This window comes from Cyprinus carpio, chromosome A3, assembly GCF_018340385.1.
Source record: "Cyprinus carpio isolate SPL01 chromosome A3, ASM1834038v1, whole genome shotgun sequence".
Lineage (NCBI taxonomy): Eukaryota > Metazoa > Chordata > Actinopteri > Cypriniformes > Cyprinidae > Cyprinus > Cyprinus carpio.
In genome coordinates, this window is record NC_056574.1 from 19,157,518 (window position 1) to 19,176,042 (window position 18,525).

At 34.7% G+C, this 18,525-nt stretch overlaps 1 protein-coding gene across 4 annotated transcripts in view; it reads left to right on the forward strand.

Moving 5' to 3' along the window:
- The window catches only part of LOC109081416 (MAGUK p55 subfamily member 3-like), a 30,302-nt gene that overhangs the window by 1,185 nt on the left and 10,592 nt on the right, over positions 1 to 18,525 (forward strand). For 3 of the 4 annotated variants that reach the window (XM_042721727.1, XM_042721701.1, XM_042721708.1), the window contains exons 2-12: positions 12,301 to 12,356; positions 12,453 to 12,571; positions 12,837 to 12,914; positions 13,839 to 13,919; positions 14,020 to 14,157; positions 14,604 to 14,685; positions 15,156 to 15,241; positions 15,772 to 15,846; positions 15,951 to 16,147; positions 17,272 to 17,336; positions 17,810 to 17,830. In XM_042721727.1, the coding sequence (XP_042577661.1) occupies positions 12,320 to 12,356; positions 12,453 to 12,571; positions 12,837 to 12,914; positions 13,839 to 13,919; positions 14,020 to 14,157; positions 14,604 to 14,685; positions 15,156 to 15,241; positions 15,772 to 15,846; positions 15,951 to 16,147; positions 17,272 to 17,336; positions 17,810 to 17,830 (979 nt within the window). In that variant the 5' untranslated portion in view covers positions 12,301 to 12,319. The remainder of the gene's footprint in view (positions 1 to 12,300; positions 12,357 to 12,452; positions 12,572 to 12,836; positions 12,915 to 13,838; positions 13,920 to 14,019; positions 14,158 to 14,603; positions 14,686 to 15,155; positions 15,242 to 15,771; positions 15,847 to 15,950; positions 16,148 to 17,271; positions 17,337 to 17,809; positions 17,831 to 18,525) is intronic. The other variant, XM_042721716.1, reaches the window with a different exon arrangement.

Genomic DNA, 18,525 nt, shown 5'->3' on the forward strand with positions numbered 1-18,525 from the left:
CCTTTAATAACTTGCATTTAATCTGCATTTAATCTGTTCTAAATGGAGGACTGATGCGTGTGATTAAACTTTGTTATTTGAAGGAGATGATATCATGACCTAACAAATGACTTAACGAATACCAAATCTTACTAAATAACAATATTAAATACAGATGTGCATAGACTTGCCTAGGTCAAAATGTGAAGCTTTATTTCAGACCTCACAGGTTCACTGGTATTGGATCAAAATTCATCTTGGGGGATTTAAAAACTCCTCTAACAATCCTGTACATGCGTTTATCTCTGTCTGTGAAAACCCATCCATTTCTTAGATAACCTGATTGAAATCCCTCCGCCAGTATAAAAGTTTAAAGGAGCCCATGCAAAGCAGCTCTACACCTGCTTTCAGCTGTGTAAGCAAATAATTCATTATGATTGTTTGCCCATTAGTCACAGGAACCATCAGATAACTTACAGACCAGGGACATAGCTGGGGTTTGTGGGGACCCAGTGCAGGTTGTACCAATGATGTATGAAATTGTGTAAAAGGCATACATAAATAAATAGAACAAAGACAGAAATTAAACAATGTTTAGTTTTTTTTTTTTTTTTTTTTTTTTTTTTTTTTTTTTTTTCAAGTTTGTAGGAATTCAGGTTCAGAAAATGAATAATCAAATGTAAAATAGCATTTGCACAGTCTTCACTGTATAAATTAAATATAAATTAGTTCTTGTTAAAACTACAAAGTAATTCAGTCAAGAGCAGCGAGTGATTATTATTATTATTATTCCTACATTTTAATAAATTCACTTTGAGCAGATATACATATTTCAACTGCTCACAGGCAAAACATATTTTTGTGCTCTATAGAATATAAAACCTCCATACCTCCAACTTCAAATCAACTGCTTTGGTTTTTTATTTTTATTTATTTTTATAACTCTTACAAAAAAAGATTTTTTTTTTTTTTTAATTTTAATGAATGCTTTTATTTAGCACGGATGTATTATATTAACAAAAAGTGACAGTAAAGACATCTATAATGCTACAGAATGGTTGGATTTCAGATAAATGCTGTTCTTTCAAACTTTCTATTCATCAAAGAATAAAACCATGTATCATGATTTTCAAAACAACAACAACAACTACATTAAGCATTTTAACACTTATGATAAAAAGAAGAAATGTTTCTTGAGCACCAAATCAGCCCAAACTTTAAAACTGTGTATATCCCATTTAACTTTCCTGTTTTATTAAGAAAAGTCAACACACACACAAAAAAAGTAAAGCTGCACTTGTCAAGCAAATGTCTTCCAATGCTGAAAAAAAAAAAAAAAAAAAAAAAAAAAAAAAGTTCTGTCCTGAACTCAGACCATTGGTTAAGCAAGAAGCGGACATGTCAAATTGCTGCTCAAACAATGACTAATTGTTTGATGGTGCAATGGAGCCAGTGTTTTACTTTTCAGAGGAATTAACCTAAAACAGGGACTGGTGAAAGTATTTGAAAAAAATTACACAGTTTCCATTTAAAGCTAGCTCAAACTCAGTCTAGTTTCAATTAAAGACACATTGGAACTAGACAGTTTTCAAACGATTTTCAAGATTTAAAATCATATTCAAATGGATGAACCATGTGCGGATGGCCTATAGAGACATAAGCAATTCTATAGATTACAAATTTCACTCTGGTTCCCTTCAGAGTCTCAGTCAGTAAATATCCACCATACAGCAGGCAGACAGCACCATTCACCTAACATCATTAAATGTGTTTTATACACCCTTAAAGATTTTAACAACCAGATTGGATTTGATGTTCTGAAATTAAGCACACATCCCTAAGAATTAGGAAGGCCAAACAGATGTAGATCTGCTGAAGACTGCCTGACCTAAACAGACCTTCAAAGCCAATAAGGTAGAGAGTGTTTTCTCCATATGTATGTGTGTGTGTGTGTGTGTGTGTGTGTGTGTGTGTGTGTGTGTGTGTGTGTATTTTAACATGTTTATGTATTAGAAATTATTTTTATGGTTTTCTTAGATCGAAGCCAAAACCCGAAAAGGGCTCTAAGCTGTTCTGGACAGAAATAGCACACAAGATGACGTGTTCATGCTTTTATGCCAAAGCTCATATTTGTCTTTTAAGGTTTATGAACAAGCCATGCAACGATAACATTACACTGGCTTTCTACATAAGTAGATTATTCTTGATAAAATGCAGCAGTACTGTGTAACATATACGTATACACAAATAATGTATATATATACCCTTTTAAAAGTTTGGGGTAAATAAAAAAAACTAAAAAAATCTTAATACTTTTATTCAACAAGGACATAAATAGTTCAAAAGTTAAAGTAATGGAATTTGGAATTTCTATTTTAAATACATTATGTTCTTCTGAACTTTCTTCCATCAAAGAATCCTTAAAAAAAAAAAAAAAAATCACGTAAAAATGTGTGGAATAAATAAATAAAATCACTTATTTTATAAATTACTTTCCAAAATCATTTAAACATCTGGAATTTCTCTACTGATAGACTGTATATTTATCATTACATTTTTTTTAATGTTTGTCTAACACCCAACCCCATTTTTCTCTATATTAAGTTGCTGTTTATAACAACATTTACACACACAAACACCTCATATGCCCCTGTGTATTGATTCCACTAAGCTCTTTTGTCAATTACATCATTACCAGAACAGCATAAAGTGGGAATGACATCATCCTCCTTAAGAGCAAAAAAAATAAAAAATAATATTAATAATTGTGGATTCCTGTCTGTGGTAGCCATGATGGAATTATTAGTTTATCTCTCACATTCACTCTTCTGATATTTCTGAGAATTGAATGCAGTTTTATGGTACTACTAGAGGTGCCTGCAGCTATCTATCATCACCTTTTTTTTTTTTTTTTTTTTTTACAGTGAGTAAATACTGTGCAATCTACGGAAGCCCTGAACCGCATGGTGGAGAAAAAAAAAAGGAAACTTATCTCGTTATTTCGACTTATTAAGTCGTTATTTCGACATAATAACTCGTTATTTCGACTTATTAAGTCGTTATTTCGACATAATAACTCGTTATTTCGACTTATTAAGTCGTTATTTCGACTTATTAAGTCGTTATTTCGACTTATTAAGTCGTTATTTCGACATAATAACTCGTTATTTCGACTTATTAAGTCGTTATTTCGACATAATAACTCGTTATTTCGACTTAATAAGTCATTATTTCGACATAATAACTCGTTATTTCGACTTATTAAGTCGTTATTTCGACTTATTAAGTCGTTATTTCGACATAATAACTCGTTATTTCGACTTATTAAGTCGTTATTTCGACATAATAACTCGTTATTTCGACATAATAACTCGTTATTTCGACATAATAACTCGTTATTTCGACTTATTAAGTCGTTATTTCGACATAATAACTCGTTATTTCGACTTATTAAGTCGGTTATTTCGACTTATTAAGTCGTTATTTCGACTTATTAAGTCGTTATTTCGACATAATAACTCGTTATTTCGACTTATTAAGTCGTTATTTCGACATAACTCGTTATTTCGACTTATTAAGTCGTTATTTCGACATAATAACTCGTTATTTCGACTTATTATGTCGTTATTTCGACATAAGTCTCATTATGTTAAGGCTTGTGTCAAGTTCAGTATGATCCACTAGAGGGCAGAATAAGACCCGAGAATCAAAGAACGCATTGTAGTTATGTTGACCTTAAGCACTTTTTACAAGTTGGTGCTCCAATTTCTAAGAGGTTTTGTGCTAATTGCCAGTATTGCTCTTTCATCCACCTTTTTATCTGTTTGATTTGCTTTATTTGTTAACTTTAAACAATCATATTATCGCCTATTATTTTTTCTTCAATATTTTGCTTCATGTGCTTGACCTTTATTGTCCCGATCAGAAATTCTGTTTTAATCAACTTGGCTTGCACTGTGTTAGCCTACGACTACAGGTTCCACTACTGTGGCTATTATTATTATTATTTTATCTGTTATTGTTGTTGCTGTCCGTGATAAGAGCAGACGATTTGGCAAAACGAGTGTGGTCGTACGAATTCGTACGAATAAACCACCTACGAATTGCCGTGAGATCGGGTTGTTAATCCTGCAGATTATTTGCTAGCGGTTCTTACAAAATAAAAATAATAGCTAATAATAATAAAAATAAATAAAATAATCGTATATTTTCACGGCTGCTGCATGTTACTGACAAAACAGAAATTACTGTATTCATAACCAGGGCCGGATTAAGACCAAACTGGGTCTGATGCTGCAGCCCAAAAAGGGCCTTTTTTTCTCGGCATTGGTGCATGTGCGTTCGACACTCAACATACACGCGCACTCAGACCGACCAAGAAGTGACGCAATCAGCCAGCCTTTATTAAACATGAATAATAATAACGACTTATTATTGTAACAACTTGAGATTAACATCAAGCTATGTAATATCAACATTAAAAATCAATTGTCTGAAAAATGAAACAATCTAAACCAGATAAACTTATCCTAAGCATATAACTCTTACTTACAACCTATTGCAAGCGCGTATTCTTCGATCGTTTCAGTGAAGTCAAGGCTGCGCAGCAGCTCATGCTCAATGCTCATAAGCTTAACCTTTCCTGCCCCATCGAAGACCGCAGCTCTCCTTTGACTATTCCCAACTTTGAAAAGCTCCACTCGCCGGAGGCATTGGACACCATCATGCACAGATAGATGCGCAACCCAATTTCGACGTTTGGAAATGTCTGAGAAAAATTCAACGATGACAAAAGCTTGTAAAAGCTCTGCTGATTCGTTCACAGTCACCGGTTTCTGAGTGCGCATAAATGCAGCAAACTGTATCAGCTAATTTTGACCGATTAATAATCAATTAAACGGTTTAAAAAGGTTTGCTGAATGGTTAAAATACGCTACGCGTATAAAAAAAGATTATATTTAATTAAGAAATAGACCTAATGCAGACACAAAATATTAACAAATATTAGGCTAATAAACACAGTAAACTAGGCTATTTAGTTCCCCTCACTCCACAACAAATCCTTTCAATTAACAGTATTTAGAAAAGAACAAGAATTAAAAATATAAGAAGCTATCAATATTAACGACAAGCCAAAAACGAATTAATTTAGGTTAAAACGAAACTGAAACCACAAAATCAAATATTTCCGTATATGTGATGTTTTTGAATGTCAAATTATTATTTATATAATGTACTTCACTCACGTTCCAATATCCACGTGAAACTAAATGTTTTGCATAGGCCCAACATCACGATTTTAATATTTAAACTGAGTAGTATGTGTGTGTATGTGTGTGTGTGTGTGTGTGTGTGTGTGTGTGTGTGTGTGTGTGTGTGTGTTTTTCTTCATGTAAGACTGACTGTATTTTATTATGATAAACAGGCTGCATTGTCAACTGTGTGTGCGCATGCTGCACGGCTGCAATCACTTGATTTTTTTAGGACTCCTTTTAGTCATAAATATAATCCGAATTGTAAAAGGTTTGCCTTTATTTGTGTACATTCACAATAAAAACAAATCTCTGTGATTTTGTAAAATAAGCCTAAAGAAAAATAGGAAGTCGCTTTCTGCCGACTTCATTTCGCGCAGCACAAAAATGAACCGAAACTCAACTACTCTTTGCACAGTTTTTCTTTCATTTTCTTAATTTATGATTTAGTAAAAAATATATTTCTGGTGTAGGCCTATTCATTCGTTATATTTATATAGGCCTATATATAGCCAAACTTTATGTTTTTCTGTTAGTATTTTTAATGGGTCACAGACACCTTTCTAATTTAATTCAATTCTAATTTAAGATAATCTTGTTGGTTAATGGTTAGTAATCGGTCGGTTAGGGGAAAAAAATAACGAAATTAAAATCCCTAGTTACGTCAGTAACATCACGGTGCAAAAAAATATAGAATAATAGCAACTGTATAATAAGTAATGCTGTTTGTGCGTCCGAAAGTTGGACCCCAAATTTCACTATAAGAATTATTTTGAGGTCAATATAGCAAGGTAAAACACCTCCGTGAAGTTGGCACCCCATAAAAAGGAATAATCACCAAAACTATGCCATTCGTTTGTGCTACGTTTGTGCTGATTTGTGCCGCAAAAATGAACGTTTGTGCTGGTTTGGTGTTTGAGATATTAAACATTCTTTTTTTGACCGTGTGACGTCACTCTCCACCGCATGTTGCCCAAATCGCTCTAAACCAGCGCAGTTCGTTTGTGCTCGATTTGTGCCCATTTGTGCCGTTAAATCAAACACTGTATCTATTTTCCTTCCGTATATATAACCAAATTATTTTTTCGGAGGCCGTGACGTCACACTCCACCCCCCAGTTCCTCTAAATCGCACGAAACTGGTGTCATTCGTTTGTGCTCGATTTGTGCCGGTTTGTGCTGTTGAAATGAACGTCAAATATATTTCTCCTTCTTAGAAATAACAAAAACAATTCTGGGCAGTGACGTCATTCTCCACCCCATGGCGTCCAAATCTCTCCAAACCGGTGCCATCAACTTTGAAATATAAAGTTAGTGGAAACTTGGAGCTGACTAAACTTAACATTTTAAGGCAGCACAAACTTTTTTTTTTTTTACTCTGCAGCCGCTAAACAGGGAGGAGAGTAATGTTTCTGTTATATTTAAGAAGAGGTCATGGTTGTTTCTTTTAACGGCACAAAACCAGTTTTGCGTTGGGTGGGGGGCCAACTTCACGGAGGTCAAATACCTCACAAACGAACGGCACCGGTTTGGAGGGACGTCACTGGCCCGTTTTGTATTTGTTATTTTTGAGGACGGGAAATAGATACAATACAAATTTGAACGGCACAAACCAGCACAAATCGAGCACAAACGAATGGCACCGGTTTGGAGAGATTTGGACGCCATGGGGTGGAGAATGACGTCACTGCCCAGAATTGTTTTTGTTATTTCTAAGAAGGAGAAATATATTTGACGTTCATTTCAACAGCACAAACCGGCACAAATCGAGCACAAACGAATGACACCAGTTTCGTGTGGGGTGCGATTTAGAGGAAAACTGGGGTGGAGAGTGACGTCACGGCCTCCGAAAATGATAATTTGGTTATATATACGGAAGGAAAATAGATACAGTGTTTGATTTTAACGGCACAAATGGGCACAAATCGAGCACAAACGAACTGCGCTGGTTTAGAGCGATTTGGGCAACATGCGGTGGAGAGTGACGTCACACGGTCAAAAAAAAAAATGTTTAATATCTCAAACACCAAACCAGCACAAACGTTCATTTTTGCGGCACAAATCAGCACAAACATAGCACAAACGAATGGCATAGTTTTGGTGATTATTCTTTTTTATGGGGGTGCCAACTTCACGGAGGTGTTTTACCTGCTATATTAACCTCAAAATAATTCTTATAGTGAAATTTGGGGTCCAAACTTTCGGACGCACAAACAGCATTACTTATTATACAGTTGCTATTATTCTATATTTTTTTGCACCGTGATGTTACTGACGTAACTAGGGATTTCGTTATTTTTTTCCCCTAACCGAACGATTATTAACCATTAACCAACAAGATTATCTTAAATTAGAATTGAATTAAATTAGAAAGGTGTCTGTGACCCATTAAAAATACTAACAGAAAAACATAAAGTTAGGCTATATATAGGCCTATATAAATATAACGAATGAATAGGCCTACACCAGAAATATATTTTTTACTAAATCATAAATTAAGAAAATGAAAGAAAAACTGTGCAAAGAGTAGTTGAGTTTCAGTTCATTTTTGTGCTGCGCGAAATGAAGTCGGCAGAAAGCGACTTCCTATTTTTCTTTAGGCTTATTTTACAAAATCACAGAGATTTGTTTTTATTGTGAATGTACACAAATAAAGGCAAACCTTTTACAATTCGGATTATATTTATGACTAAAAGGAGTCCTAAAAAAAATCAAGTGATTGCAGCCGTGCAGCATGCGCACACACAGTTGACAATGCAGCCTGTTTATCATAATAAAATACAGTCAGTCTTACATGAAGGAAACACACACACACACACACACACACACACACACACACACACACACACACACACACACACACACACACACACACACACACACACACATACTACTCAGTTTAAATATTAAAATCGTGATGTTGGGCCTATGCAAAACATTTAGTTTCACGTGGATATTGGAACGTGAGTGAAGTACATTATAAATAATAATTTGACATTCAAAAACATCACATATACGGAAATATTTGATTTTGTGGTTTCAGTTTCGTTTTAACCTAAATTAATTCGTTTTTGGCTTGTCGTTAATATTGATAGCTTCTTATATTTTTAATTCTTGTTCTTTTCTAAATACTGTTAATTGAAAGGATTTGTGGTGGAGTGAGGGGAACTAAATAGCCTAGTTTACTGCGTTTATTAGCCTAATATTTGTTAATATTTTGTGTCTGCATTAGGTCTATTTCTGAATTAAATATAATCTTTTTTTATACGCGTAGCGTATTTTAACCATTCAGCAAACCTTTTTAAACCGTTTAATTGATTATTAATCGGTCAAAATTAGCTGATACAGTTTGCTGCATTTATGCGCACTCAGAAAACCGGTGACTGTGAACGAATCAGCAGAGCTTTTACAAGCTTTTGTCATCGTTGAATTTTTTCTCAGACATTTCCAAACGTCGAAATTGGGTTGCGCATCTATCTGTGCATGATGGTGTCCAATGCCTCCGGCGAGTGGAGCTTTTCAAAGTTGGGAATAGTCAAAGGAGAGCTGCGGTCTTCGATGGGGCAGGAAAGGTTAAGCTTATGAGCATTGAGCATGAGCTGCTGCGCAGCCTTGACTTCACTGAAACGATCGAAGAATACGCGCTTGCAATAGGTTGTAAGTAAGAGTTATATGCTTAGGATAAGTTTATCTGGTTTAGATTGTTTCATTTTTCAGACAATTGATTTTTAATGTTGATATTACATAGCTTGATGTTAATCTCAAGTTGTTACAATAATAAGTCGTTATTATTATTCATGTTTAATAAAGGCTGGCTGATTGCGTCACTTCTTGCTCCATCATAATACCCATTTTGGTCTTAATCCGGCCCTGGTTATGAACAATACCGAGAAAAAAAGGCCCTTTTTGGGCTGCAGCATCAGACCCAGTTTGGTCTTAATCCGGCCCTGGTTATGAATACAGTAATTTCTGTTTTGTCAGTAACATGCAGCAGCCGTGAAAATATAAGATTATTTTATTTATTTTTATTATTATTAGCTACTATTTTATTTTGTAAGAACCGCTAGCAAATAATCTGCAGGATTAACAACCCGATCTCACGGCAATTCGTAGGTGGTTTATTCGTACGAATTCGTACGACCACACTCGTTTTGCCAAATCGTCTGCTCTTATCACGGACAGCAACAACAATAACAGATAAAATAATAATAATAATAGCCACAGTAGTGGAACCTGTAGTCGTAGGCTAACACAGTGCAAGCCAAGTTGATTAAAACAGAATTTCTGATCGGGACAATAAAGGTCAAGCACATGAAGCAAAATATTGAAGAAAAAATAATAGGCGATAATATGATTGTTTAAAGTTAACAAAATAAAGCAAATCAAACAGATAAAAAGGTGGATGAAAGAGCAATACTGGCAATTAGCACAAAACCTCTGAGAAATTGGAGCACCAACTTGTAAAAGTGCTTAAGGTCAACATAACTACAATGCGTTCTTTGATTCTCGGTCTTATTCTGCCCTCTAGTGGATCATACTGAACTTGACACAAGCCTTAACATAATGAGACTTATGTCAAAATAACGACATAATAAGTAGAAATAACGCGTTATTATGTCGAAATAACGACTTAATTAAGCCGAAATAACGAGTTATTATGTCGAAATAACGACATAATAAGTCGAAATAACGACTTAATAAGTCGAAATAACGACATAATAAGTCGAAATAACGAGTTATTATGTCGAAATAACGACTTAATAAGTCGAAATAACGAGTTATTATGTCGAAATAACGACTTATGTCGAAATAACCGACTTATTATGTCGAAATAACGACTTAATAAGTCGAAATAACGAGTTATTATGTCGAAATAACGACTTAATAAGTCGAAATAACGACTTAATAAGTCGAAATAACGAGTTATTATGTCGAAATAACGACTTAATAAGTCGAAATAACGAGTTATTATGTCGAAATAACGACTTAATAAGTCGAAATAACGAGTTATGTCGAAATAACGACTTAATAAGTCGAAAGTAACGACTTAATAAGTCGAAATAATGACTTAAGAAGTCGAAAATAACGAGTTATTATGTCGAAATAACGACTTAATAAGTCGAAATAACGAGTTATTATGTCGAAATAACGACTTAATAAGTCAAAATAACGACTTATTATGTCGAAATAACGACTTAATAAGTCGAAATAACGACTTAATAAGTCGAAATAACGAGATAAGTTTCCCTTTTTTTTTTTTCTCCACCATGCGGTTCAGGGCTTCCGTAGCAATCACATATGGCTTGTTAGCATAATGTTGGACTCAAGTGTATTTATTTTTACATTTTTTTTCAACAGGCACAGCAGGAAATGCAATTGATGTTATATTGTGTCACTACATGGAACAGTCACAGATGTTCCAATTATTTTTTTTACAATTAGGATTAGTGGCTCAGTTTAATAAGCATGAGTTCCCTAAATAAGCATGAGTTTGTTCATATATAAAATGAGCTAATTTCATTTTCTTCACCTGCCCTCATTGCTCAGTCTTGACATGTAAGTACATTTTATTCATGTACAGTAGCACATTTAAACAGTGATGCTGACAAAAGTGCTGAACAGAAAAAAAACAAGTCCATCAACATGTCCATCTTCATCAGCAGTATTCATGCTAAACTCTCAGCCTATTTAAAGTGTCAAACTTCACTGCAGCTCATTTCTAACTGGTTCAATGGATAAAACTCACCCCATATTACACTCCTTATGTTGAATGTTACGTGGAAGAGAAACTGCACCAAAGTTTCTATTTTATGTCTCTCGCCTCATTTCTAGATGGATCAGTGCTTGTGGAAATGCTATTTCTGTTTCACTAGGTACTCTGAAAGTTTGGCATCTTTGAATTGCTTTGGAGAGTGTGTGTGAGGGAGAGATAGTGTAAAAGAGGAAGCACTCTGAGCTTTGTGTTCCTGCTCTTGGCACCAGCAGAACAGCATCACGCATCTCTTTGAATCACTCTCTCTCCCCCTCCATTCTAGCACTTTATCATGGCTGAATATTCGTTAATCATATCACATAGCACACTCAGTAAGATGATATGAAATACAAGTCACATGATTAAAAGTGACGGGATATTGATGAACCGATCTACTGCAGGCATTTGAACTGATTACTAAACTTGAGGAAACCAACAAGAGAAATCTTGGTAGATGAAAAATATATTGAAAATACATAAATGATCTTGTAGATTAAACAAAAAATAGGTAATTTGAACATGGTTATTATAAAAAATAGCAAGCCACTAGTATTATGGGCCTGTGGCCTGTGTGAGTTTATTTTTGGTCACCTGTGACATGTTTTTGTGTGTCTGAATCCTGACACACTGGTCTAGTTGGATTTGGTTTTTGGTACATTTATCAATATTACATTTATACAATACATTGTTTCAAATCAGATTCACATTAATAAATGGGAAAATAACAGTGCTGATATTGTAAAATTCAAATCAGCTATAAGTAGCTCTACAGAACAGAATAGTGTCATTATTCAGCTCAAGCCAGTTCAACGTTGATTCAATTCAGTTTAGTAGCAGTGGCAAATTTGTCTTGTCTTGACGAATAGAGTTGCTTAATATGGTTGTTCAGAGTTTTTTTTTTTTTTTTACATTTTACAACCTTTTACCATCACTGCTCCAGTATGTGTTTGGATGAAAGAAACAAACTACAATTTAAGTTCTATTAATTAGGATTTTTATTTACTTCTAGTTTTATGCTGATGGTACATGGGGCAACTTTTTTGAGCAATGTTGCTGTCAACTGGGCAACCAGATGAGACACAGGGCCCACTACTGATCTTAAGTACCCAGATAGACATCTGTTACCCATTCTCAATGGGAAAGTGCCCAAGCAGCATTGCTCAAAAAAAGTTGCCCGGTGTATTATCAGCTTTATAATATTTTTACTAATTTATTTCAACAAAAATATGTTATGAAATAATATTCTTAATACAACCAAGTAATGTAAAAACTCTCTGAGGACTTTGGGGTACTGTAATAAAGATTATCTCTCTTTTAGGTGAACCCCTTCCTGATCGATGAAAGAAACAATGCCAGTCCTCTCTGCAGGAGAAGGTGTGCTGCACATGTACACATCCACAAAAACACGCCTGTATGTATGTATGATCAGAATATTGACACTCACTGATCTTCTGATCTCTTCGCATGTAGGGTTGCATGAGACGCTTGCCCTGCTGACCTCACAGCTGCGTCCAGATGCCAATCACAAAGAGGACATGGTCTTCCTCAAGGATGTCTTCAGTGAGAGGAGTCTCAGCTATCTGATGAAGGTGTGTGTGTGCGTGTGTGCATGTATGTGTGTGTGTGTGTGTGTGTGTGTGTGTGTGTGTGTGTGTGTGTGTGTGTGTGTGTGTGTGTGTGTGTGTGTGTCATTAATGCAGGGTTTTGCATTGAATTCACCTCACATATGCAGCATCATATTTATTACAGCATGCATGTTTTACCTTAGCTTATTGTTAAAGATATGGCCGCAAATGTGTAAGAGACCAATCATCTCCAGCTTATGTAAACGTGCATTGTGCGTGTCTTTGCTAGATCCATGAGAAGTTGCGTCAGTATGAAAGGCAGAGCCCTACCCCTGTTCTCCACAGTGCCTCCACTCTGGCAGAGGATGTAAGTGCTGCAGTCTGTCATATCACATCGCCACAGGCAAGATTAATGCGTCTTTTACAATAATAAATGAGAACAGAGTTTAATGGTGTCTGGGGGGAATGAGGAAACCTTAAAATGTTTGACTCAGCAGCTTTGGCAAAAGTAAAACTTACACTTCACTGAAAAAAAAAAGTTAATTAAATTATATAAGAATGTGTGCCTCTAATGTAGCCATAATCTGGGGACAAATTTGCTAAAAAAAAAAAAAAAAAAAAAAAAAAAAAAGTCCATCATTTATTTTTATTTTATTAAAAAAATAACAAATAACAATTGAAAAAAAAAAAAAAACATTTTGAAACATAAATAACATTTATATAATATTATAATGTGCACTAACAGTCAAAAGTTCAGAATAATTATTATTATTGTTTTTAAATGTTTTTCAAAGAAGCCACTTATGCTCACCAAGGCTGCAATTATTTGATCAAAATTTTAAAATAATTTTGATATTATTTTGAAATATTAATACAATTTAAAATAGATTTTAAAATATATAATATATTCATTTTATTAGAATGATTTCTGAAGGATTATGTGACCCCAAAGACTGGAGTAATGGCTGCTGAACATTCATTTTTGCCATCACAGGAATAAATTACACTATAAAATATATTAAAACAGAAAACAGTTGAAAGTAAACTGTAATAATATTTCACAATATTTCTGTTTGTTTATTTATTAATTTGGTCAAATAAATCCAGCCTTGGTGTGCATAAGATTAAAAAAAGCTGTAATTATTCCAAAGTTTTGACCCGTAGTGTATATAATTGTAAAGATTTATAATATTTGAATTGTTTTATTTGATAAAATTATAAGCCTATTTTTAAAGTCAGCTATTTGATAGCTTGTTAAGTGCTTTAATTTTTGTCTATCACTGATTGGAAGGTGGCAGAGGAGTTGCAAAGTGGACCAATGAGTTCTGAGGAAAAAGAGCTGCTACATTTGCTGACATCACCACATCTCAAGGTACAAACAACACTTTTACTGTTAGACCTTCGTGATAACTGTCAAAAACAAAATCTAGATATGTAGATAAATCTAGCTCCTATCCCTCCTGCATTGGTAGGCAGTTTTGTCAGTTCACGACACAGTGGCACAGAAGAACTTTGACCCAGTGCTGCCTCCTCTCCCCGATGACTTTGAGGATGAGCTAGATGAGGAGTCTGTCAAGATTGTCCGCCTAGTCAAAAACAAAGAGCCACTGGTAAGAGAAATAAACAATGGCAGTTGCACAAATACAGTGACACATGAACTGTTATTTTAGTATTATTTATATTATTATAGTAATTGACAATATTTTGAATATATTTTATTGCTGCGTTTTCAGTTTTCACTTAAATTGCAGTTGTAGTTTTGCCATTTCATTTTGCTTTTTTGTTGTAATTTTTATGATTTTTTAAACATATTTTTATTTTTGTTTTAATTTATTTTTATTTCGGTTTTAGTAACTTTAATGCTTAAACAAAATAAGAAATGTCGCCTCGGCAACTAAAGGAAATAAATGTAAGTTACATTTAAATGAAAGTTCAAGACACACAATGATCTGGTCATTCAGCTTTTTAATCCATCAGACAATTTTGATCCATCATAAATGTATAGGTTGTTACTCTGCAGTTGAACCTTCTGTTTATCTCTCTCTCTGTCTCTCAGGGTGCCACAATTCGGCGGGATGATTCCACAGGGGCCGTGATTGTGGCTCGTATCATGAAAGGAGGGGCTGCAGACAGGAGTGGTGAGTGACACTTCAAAGAATTTGTCTTTAATCTTACGGTCTCGGTTTACTCCATGCTCCAAATCTTTTTTAATTACTGTTGAGTATATCGGTGGAAAACCAGTGCAGTCTTCAAAGGTTCTATTCATCTCTAAACCCATTGAAGTGACTGAATATCCCTGCACCTCTACTGAGTGTGATAGATATGATTATTTTTACCTCTGTGATGAGCACTAGGCTGCATGTCTGCTGCAATGGCACATGGCCCATCTGTGTGGTCAAAGAGAGTCTCCAGAGACTCAATCAAGGGAATCAAACAGACTCACTAACCACCTGACCACAGCTGTTGCCATGGGAATATAGTGTGTGTGTGTGTGTGGTGGGAATGATCTTTTTGGTCATTAAAAATACATTGAACTATGCCTATAAAGTGTATTATGGATCACACACAGCAGGTACAGCTTGAACATGTAGTCCTCCTCTATCCGTAGGTTTGGTGCATGTCGGTGATGAACTGAGAGAGGTCAACGGCAGCTCTGTAATGCACAAAAGACCAGATGAGATCAGTCAACTATTGGTAATATTCTCCTAGACCTCCTTTACATGCAAAAAACAAAACAAAACAAAAAACCACATAAACACAGAATTAACAACTCCTGCTTCCTAAGTTCCTTATTAAGGAGTTTTTATTTCATCAAAGCATTTTATTCACACAAAAATGCAAATCCTGCCATCATTTACTCACCCTCATGTCTTTCAACTTTTGTTCTTATCCTCATATACGATTGTTGTTCTTCTGTAGAACATAAAATAATATATTTAAAAAAAAATGTCTCAGTCCATAAAATATTTTTATTTTGCCTATTTAATGCATTTGCTATCATTTTATTATGATTATCTTATGCAACATAATAATATTATTTCACTTTTTTCTCAGCAAATGTTGATTAATTGTGAACAGTTCAATTAATGTATTGCTATATCATATAATTCATTGTTTTAAAAAAAAGTTCAATCAATTGACAGTCCTAATAAAATCAAACCATAATCATTCCTGTTTATTCTCATAATAAAAGAAGCAATTGAACAGTTTTTTTTCTTTCTTAGTCTCAATCACAAGGCTCTATCACACTGAAGATCATCCCAGCAATCAAAGAGGAAGACAAGTTGAAAGAGAGCAAGGTAATTGACTATAAAACGGCATAAAACCTAGTAATTTATCATTAATCAATTTTTTCTCTTGTTCACTGGGTTTGCATCTTGTCCATACCATGTGTTTTCTTCAGGTCTTCATGCGAGCGCTATTTGATTACACTCCATTGGAGGACAAAGCCACGCCGTGTCAGGAGGCAGGGCTTCCGTTTAAACGAGGAGACATCCTGCAGGTGGTCAGTCAGCATGATCAGACATGGTGGCAGGCCAAGAGAGTGGGAGACTGCAACCTGCGTGCAGGACTTGTCCCATCCAAACAGTTTCAGGAGAGGTGAGACAAAACATCCATAAAACACACACCCTACTACCTTAAAGCTGTTAAGTCTGCAGGAAATTAAGAAATATTTTAGTAGCCATGCCCAGTTAATCAATCAATCAAATAAATAAATAAACAAACAAATTTAGCTACTTGTGCCATTTAACCTAGACTGACCAGCAGGGGTGTCGTTAGTTTAGGGAAAATCGTGAATGCATAGCACCCAGAGGTTGACAGGGACCTTCTCCAATCCCCGCCCCCCCACACCCACCCACACACACACACTGAAATTATAATGATGAAGCTGCAATTTAGTACATTTGAATTGTATTAACTTTAAATGTAATATCGAATAAATCACTACAGTAAAAATTATAATCAAGTACTGTACTGTGTGTTAGTCAACACATCAAAATGTGTACTCCTTTAAAAACAAAAGATGTTTAAAACATAGTGATTTAAAATGTCCTTTAAATTAGAACTTTTAATTTGACATTATTACAATGTGCACTTTTAAAAATATCTTTAAATACACTTAAGTGGCATTTAATTTTATTAATAATATAGCATCTGCATGTATAGTTTTTTTTATTTTTATTTTTTTTTACTGAAGTGCACATTCAATACAATAAAGCACACTTTGATTATTTTCCAACATGGGCTAACATTTTTTTTTTTTTTAACACAAGATAACCTGGAATGCTTAAAAACAATTGCAGAATGACCACAGAATTAGCTTTATATGAACAGTGTGGCTGCTGCACCATTGTTAGTATTGTTAGTAGCTGCAAATTACATACAGTCAGTATTTGAAAGCTGTGGTTTCCTTTAGGCTAAATTAATCAAATTAATTCTAAACTATTCTCCCTGTAGGTTTTATTAGACATAGATAGCTCCCCCCCCCCCCCCCCCCCTTCATCTAAGCGGGGTGCATCTTAGCTGCATATACTCTCATGCTAAGAATGGGAACATTTTATTTCACCGTTGGATTATTATTATTTTATTTTTTTTCACTTAATAGTATATTTGATGGCTCCAGAGACAGAAATATCCAGTCAGACTAGTACAAAACATTATTGTCAAGGGATTTGGTATTTTTCCATGGCTTGACATTCTCTCCATATGGTTTTTCCCCTCAGGCGGTTAGCCTACAGAATAAAAATGGGCACCCTTCAAAGCTCAAAGTCTCCAAAAAAAGCTGTCTGTGAGTATTTCAGTAATTCTTCCTTCCTTACAGAAAACCCCTTCAGTTAGTTAAGTGTTGACTAACAGGAGGCATAATTTGCTGATGTGTGTGCTTGTGTGAAGTGGCCAGGTGATTACTGAGCTCCAACCAAGTGCATCATGTTTACTAATCTAAAGCTGATTAGAGAACAGACACATCTACAGTTGAGCAAAATGCATAATACACACTCTCGCTCTCTCTCACAGACTCTCGTTATGTGCATTATATCTGTTCCTCTTCTGCTTCTTCCTTTATTACTCCATCAGTGTGTGGGTCCTCACTGCTGGACACAAGATGTGGGAATGATGGAACTTATGAAACTCTCTATTTATATAAATAAATAAACTTCAGGGCCAGTGTAGCATCTTTTCCAATTCAGAGCAAATGAAGCCTGGAGTTTTGGCTTCTTTTGTCATGATATCTTTTCCTTTTCTTATTAATGCTGACATCAGATGACCAAGGATGTGACAAAGGTGGGTCTTCTAGGTCTTCTAGGAGTTCACACATTCACCCACAAATATATGCACAGCACACCTGTATTGGTTCCACAGTGATTATGAAATTAGGCCAGTGTGTCACCTAATCTATTAATTCATGGACAGAGACAACTGCTGTTCTACTGTACACACACACACACAAACAAAAATAACCTAGCATGACAAGTAGCTAGTTTTATAAAAATCAAACGTCTGTATCTTCCCTTAATGTTGATTTTGGCCCATCCCACTTTAGAGGCCTTGTCCTTTTTTTCTGAGATTCTTACTTCACTCCATTTTCCATCTTTTCCTTCATTAAGTCTTCCCTTAATACACTATCAACTAATGTTCTGAGATCTCAAACATCACGTCACCTTTCTTCATCAATCCTTTCTCTAGTCTCTTCCTAAAGGTGCACTCAGTAATACTTGTGTTTTATACTGAAAGAAATCATTTAAAATCATGTACACTTGAGATAAATGCTCCAGTAATATCAGTAGCCTAATAAAAATAAATAACAAAACATTCACTACTGCTCAAAATTAGTCAGTAAGATTTCTTAATGTTTTTGAAATAAGTCTCTTATGCTCACCAAAGTTGCATTTATTTGATCAAAATACAGTAAAAACAATAATATTGTGTAATAACTGTTAAAATAACAGTTTTCCATTTTAATATATTATAAAATGCAG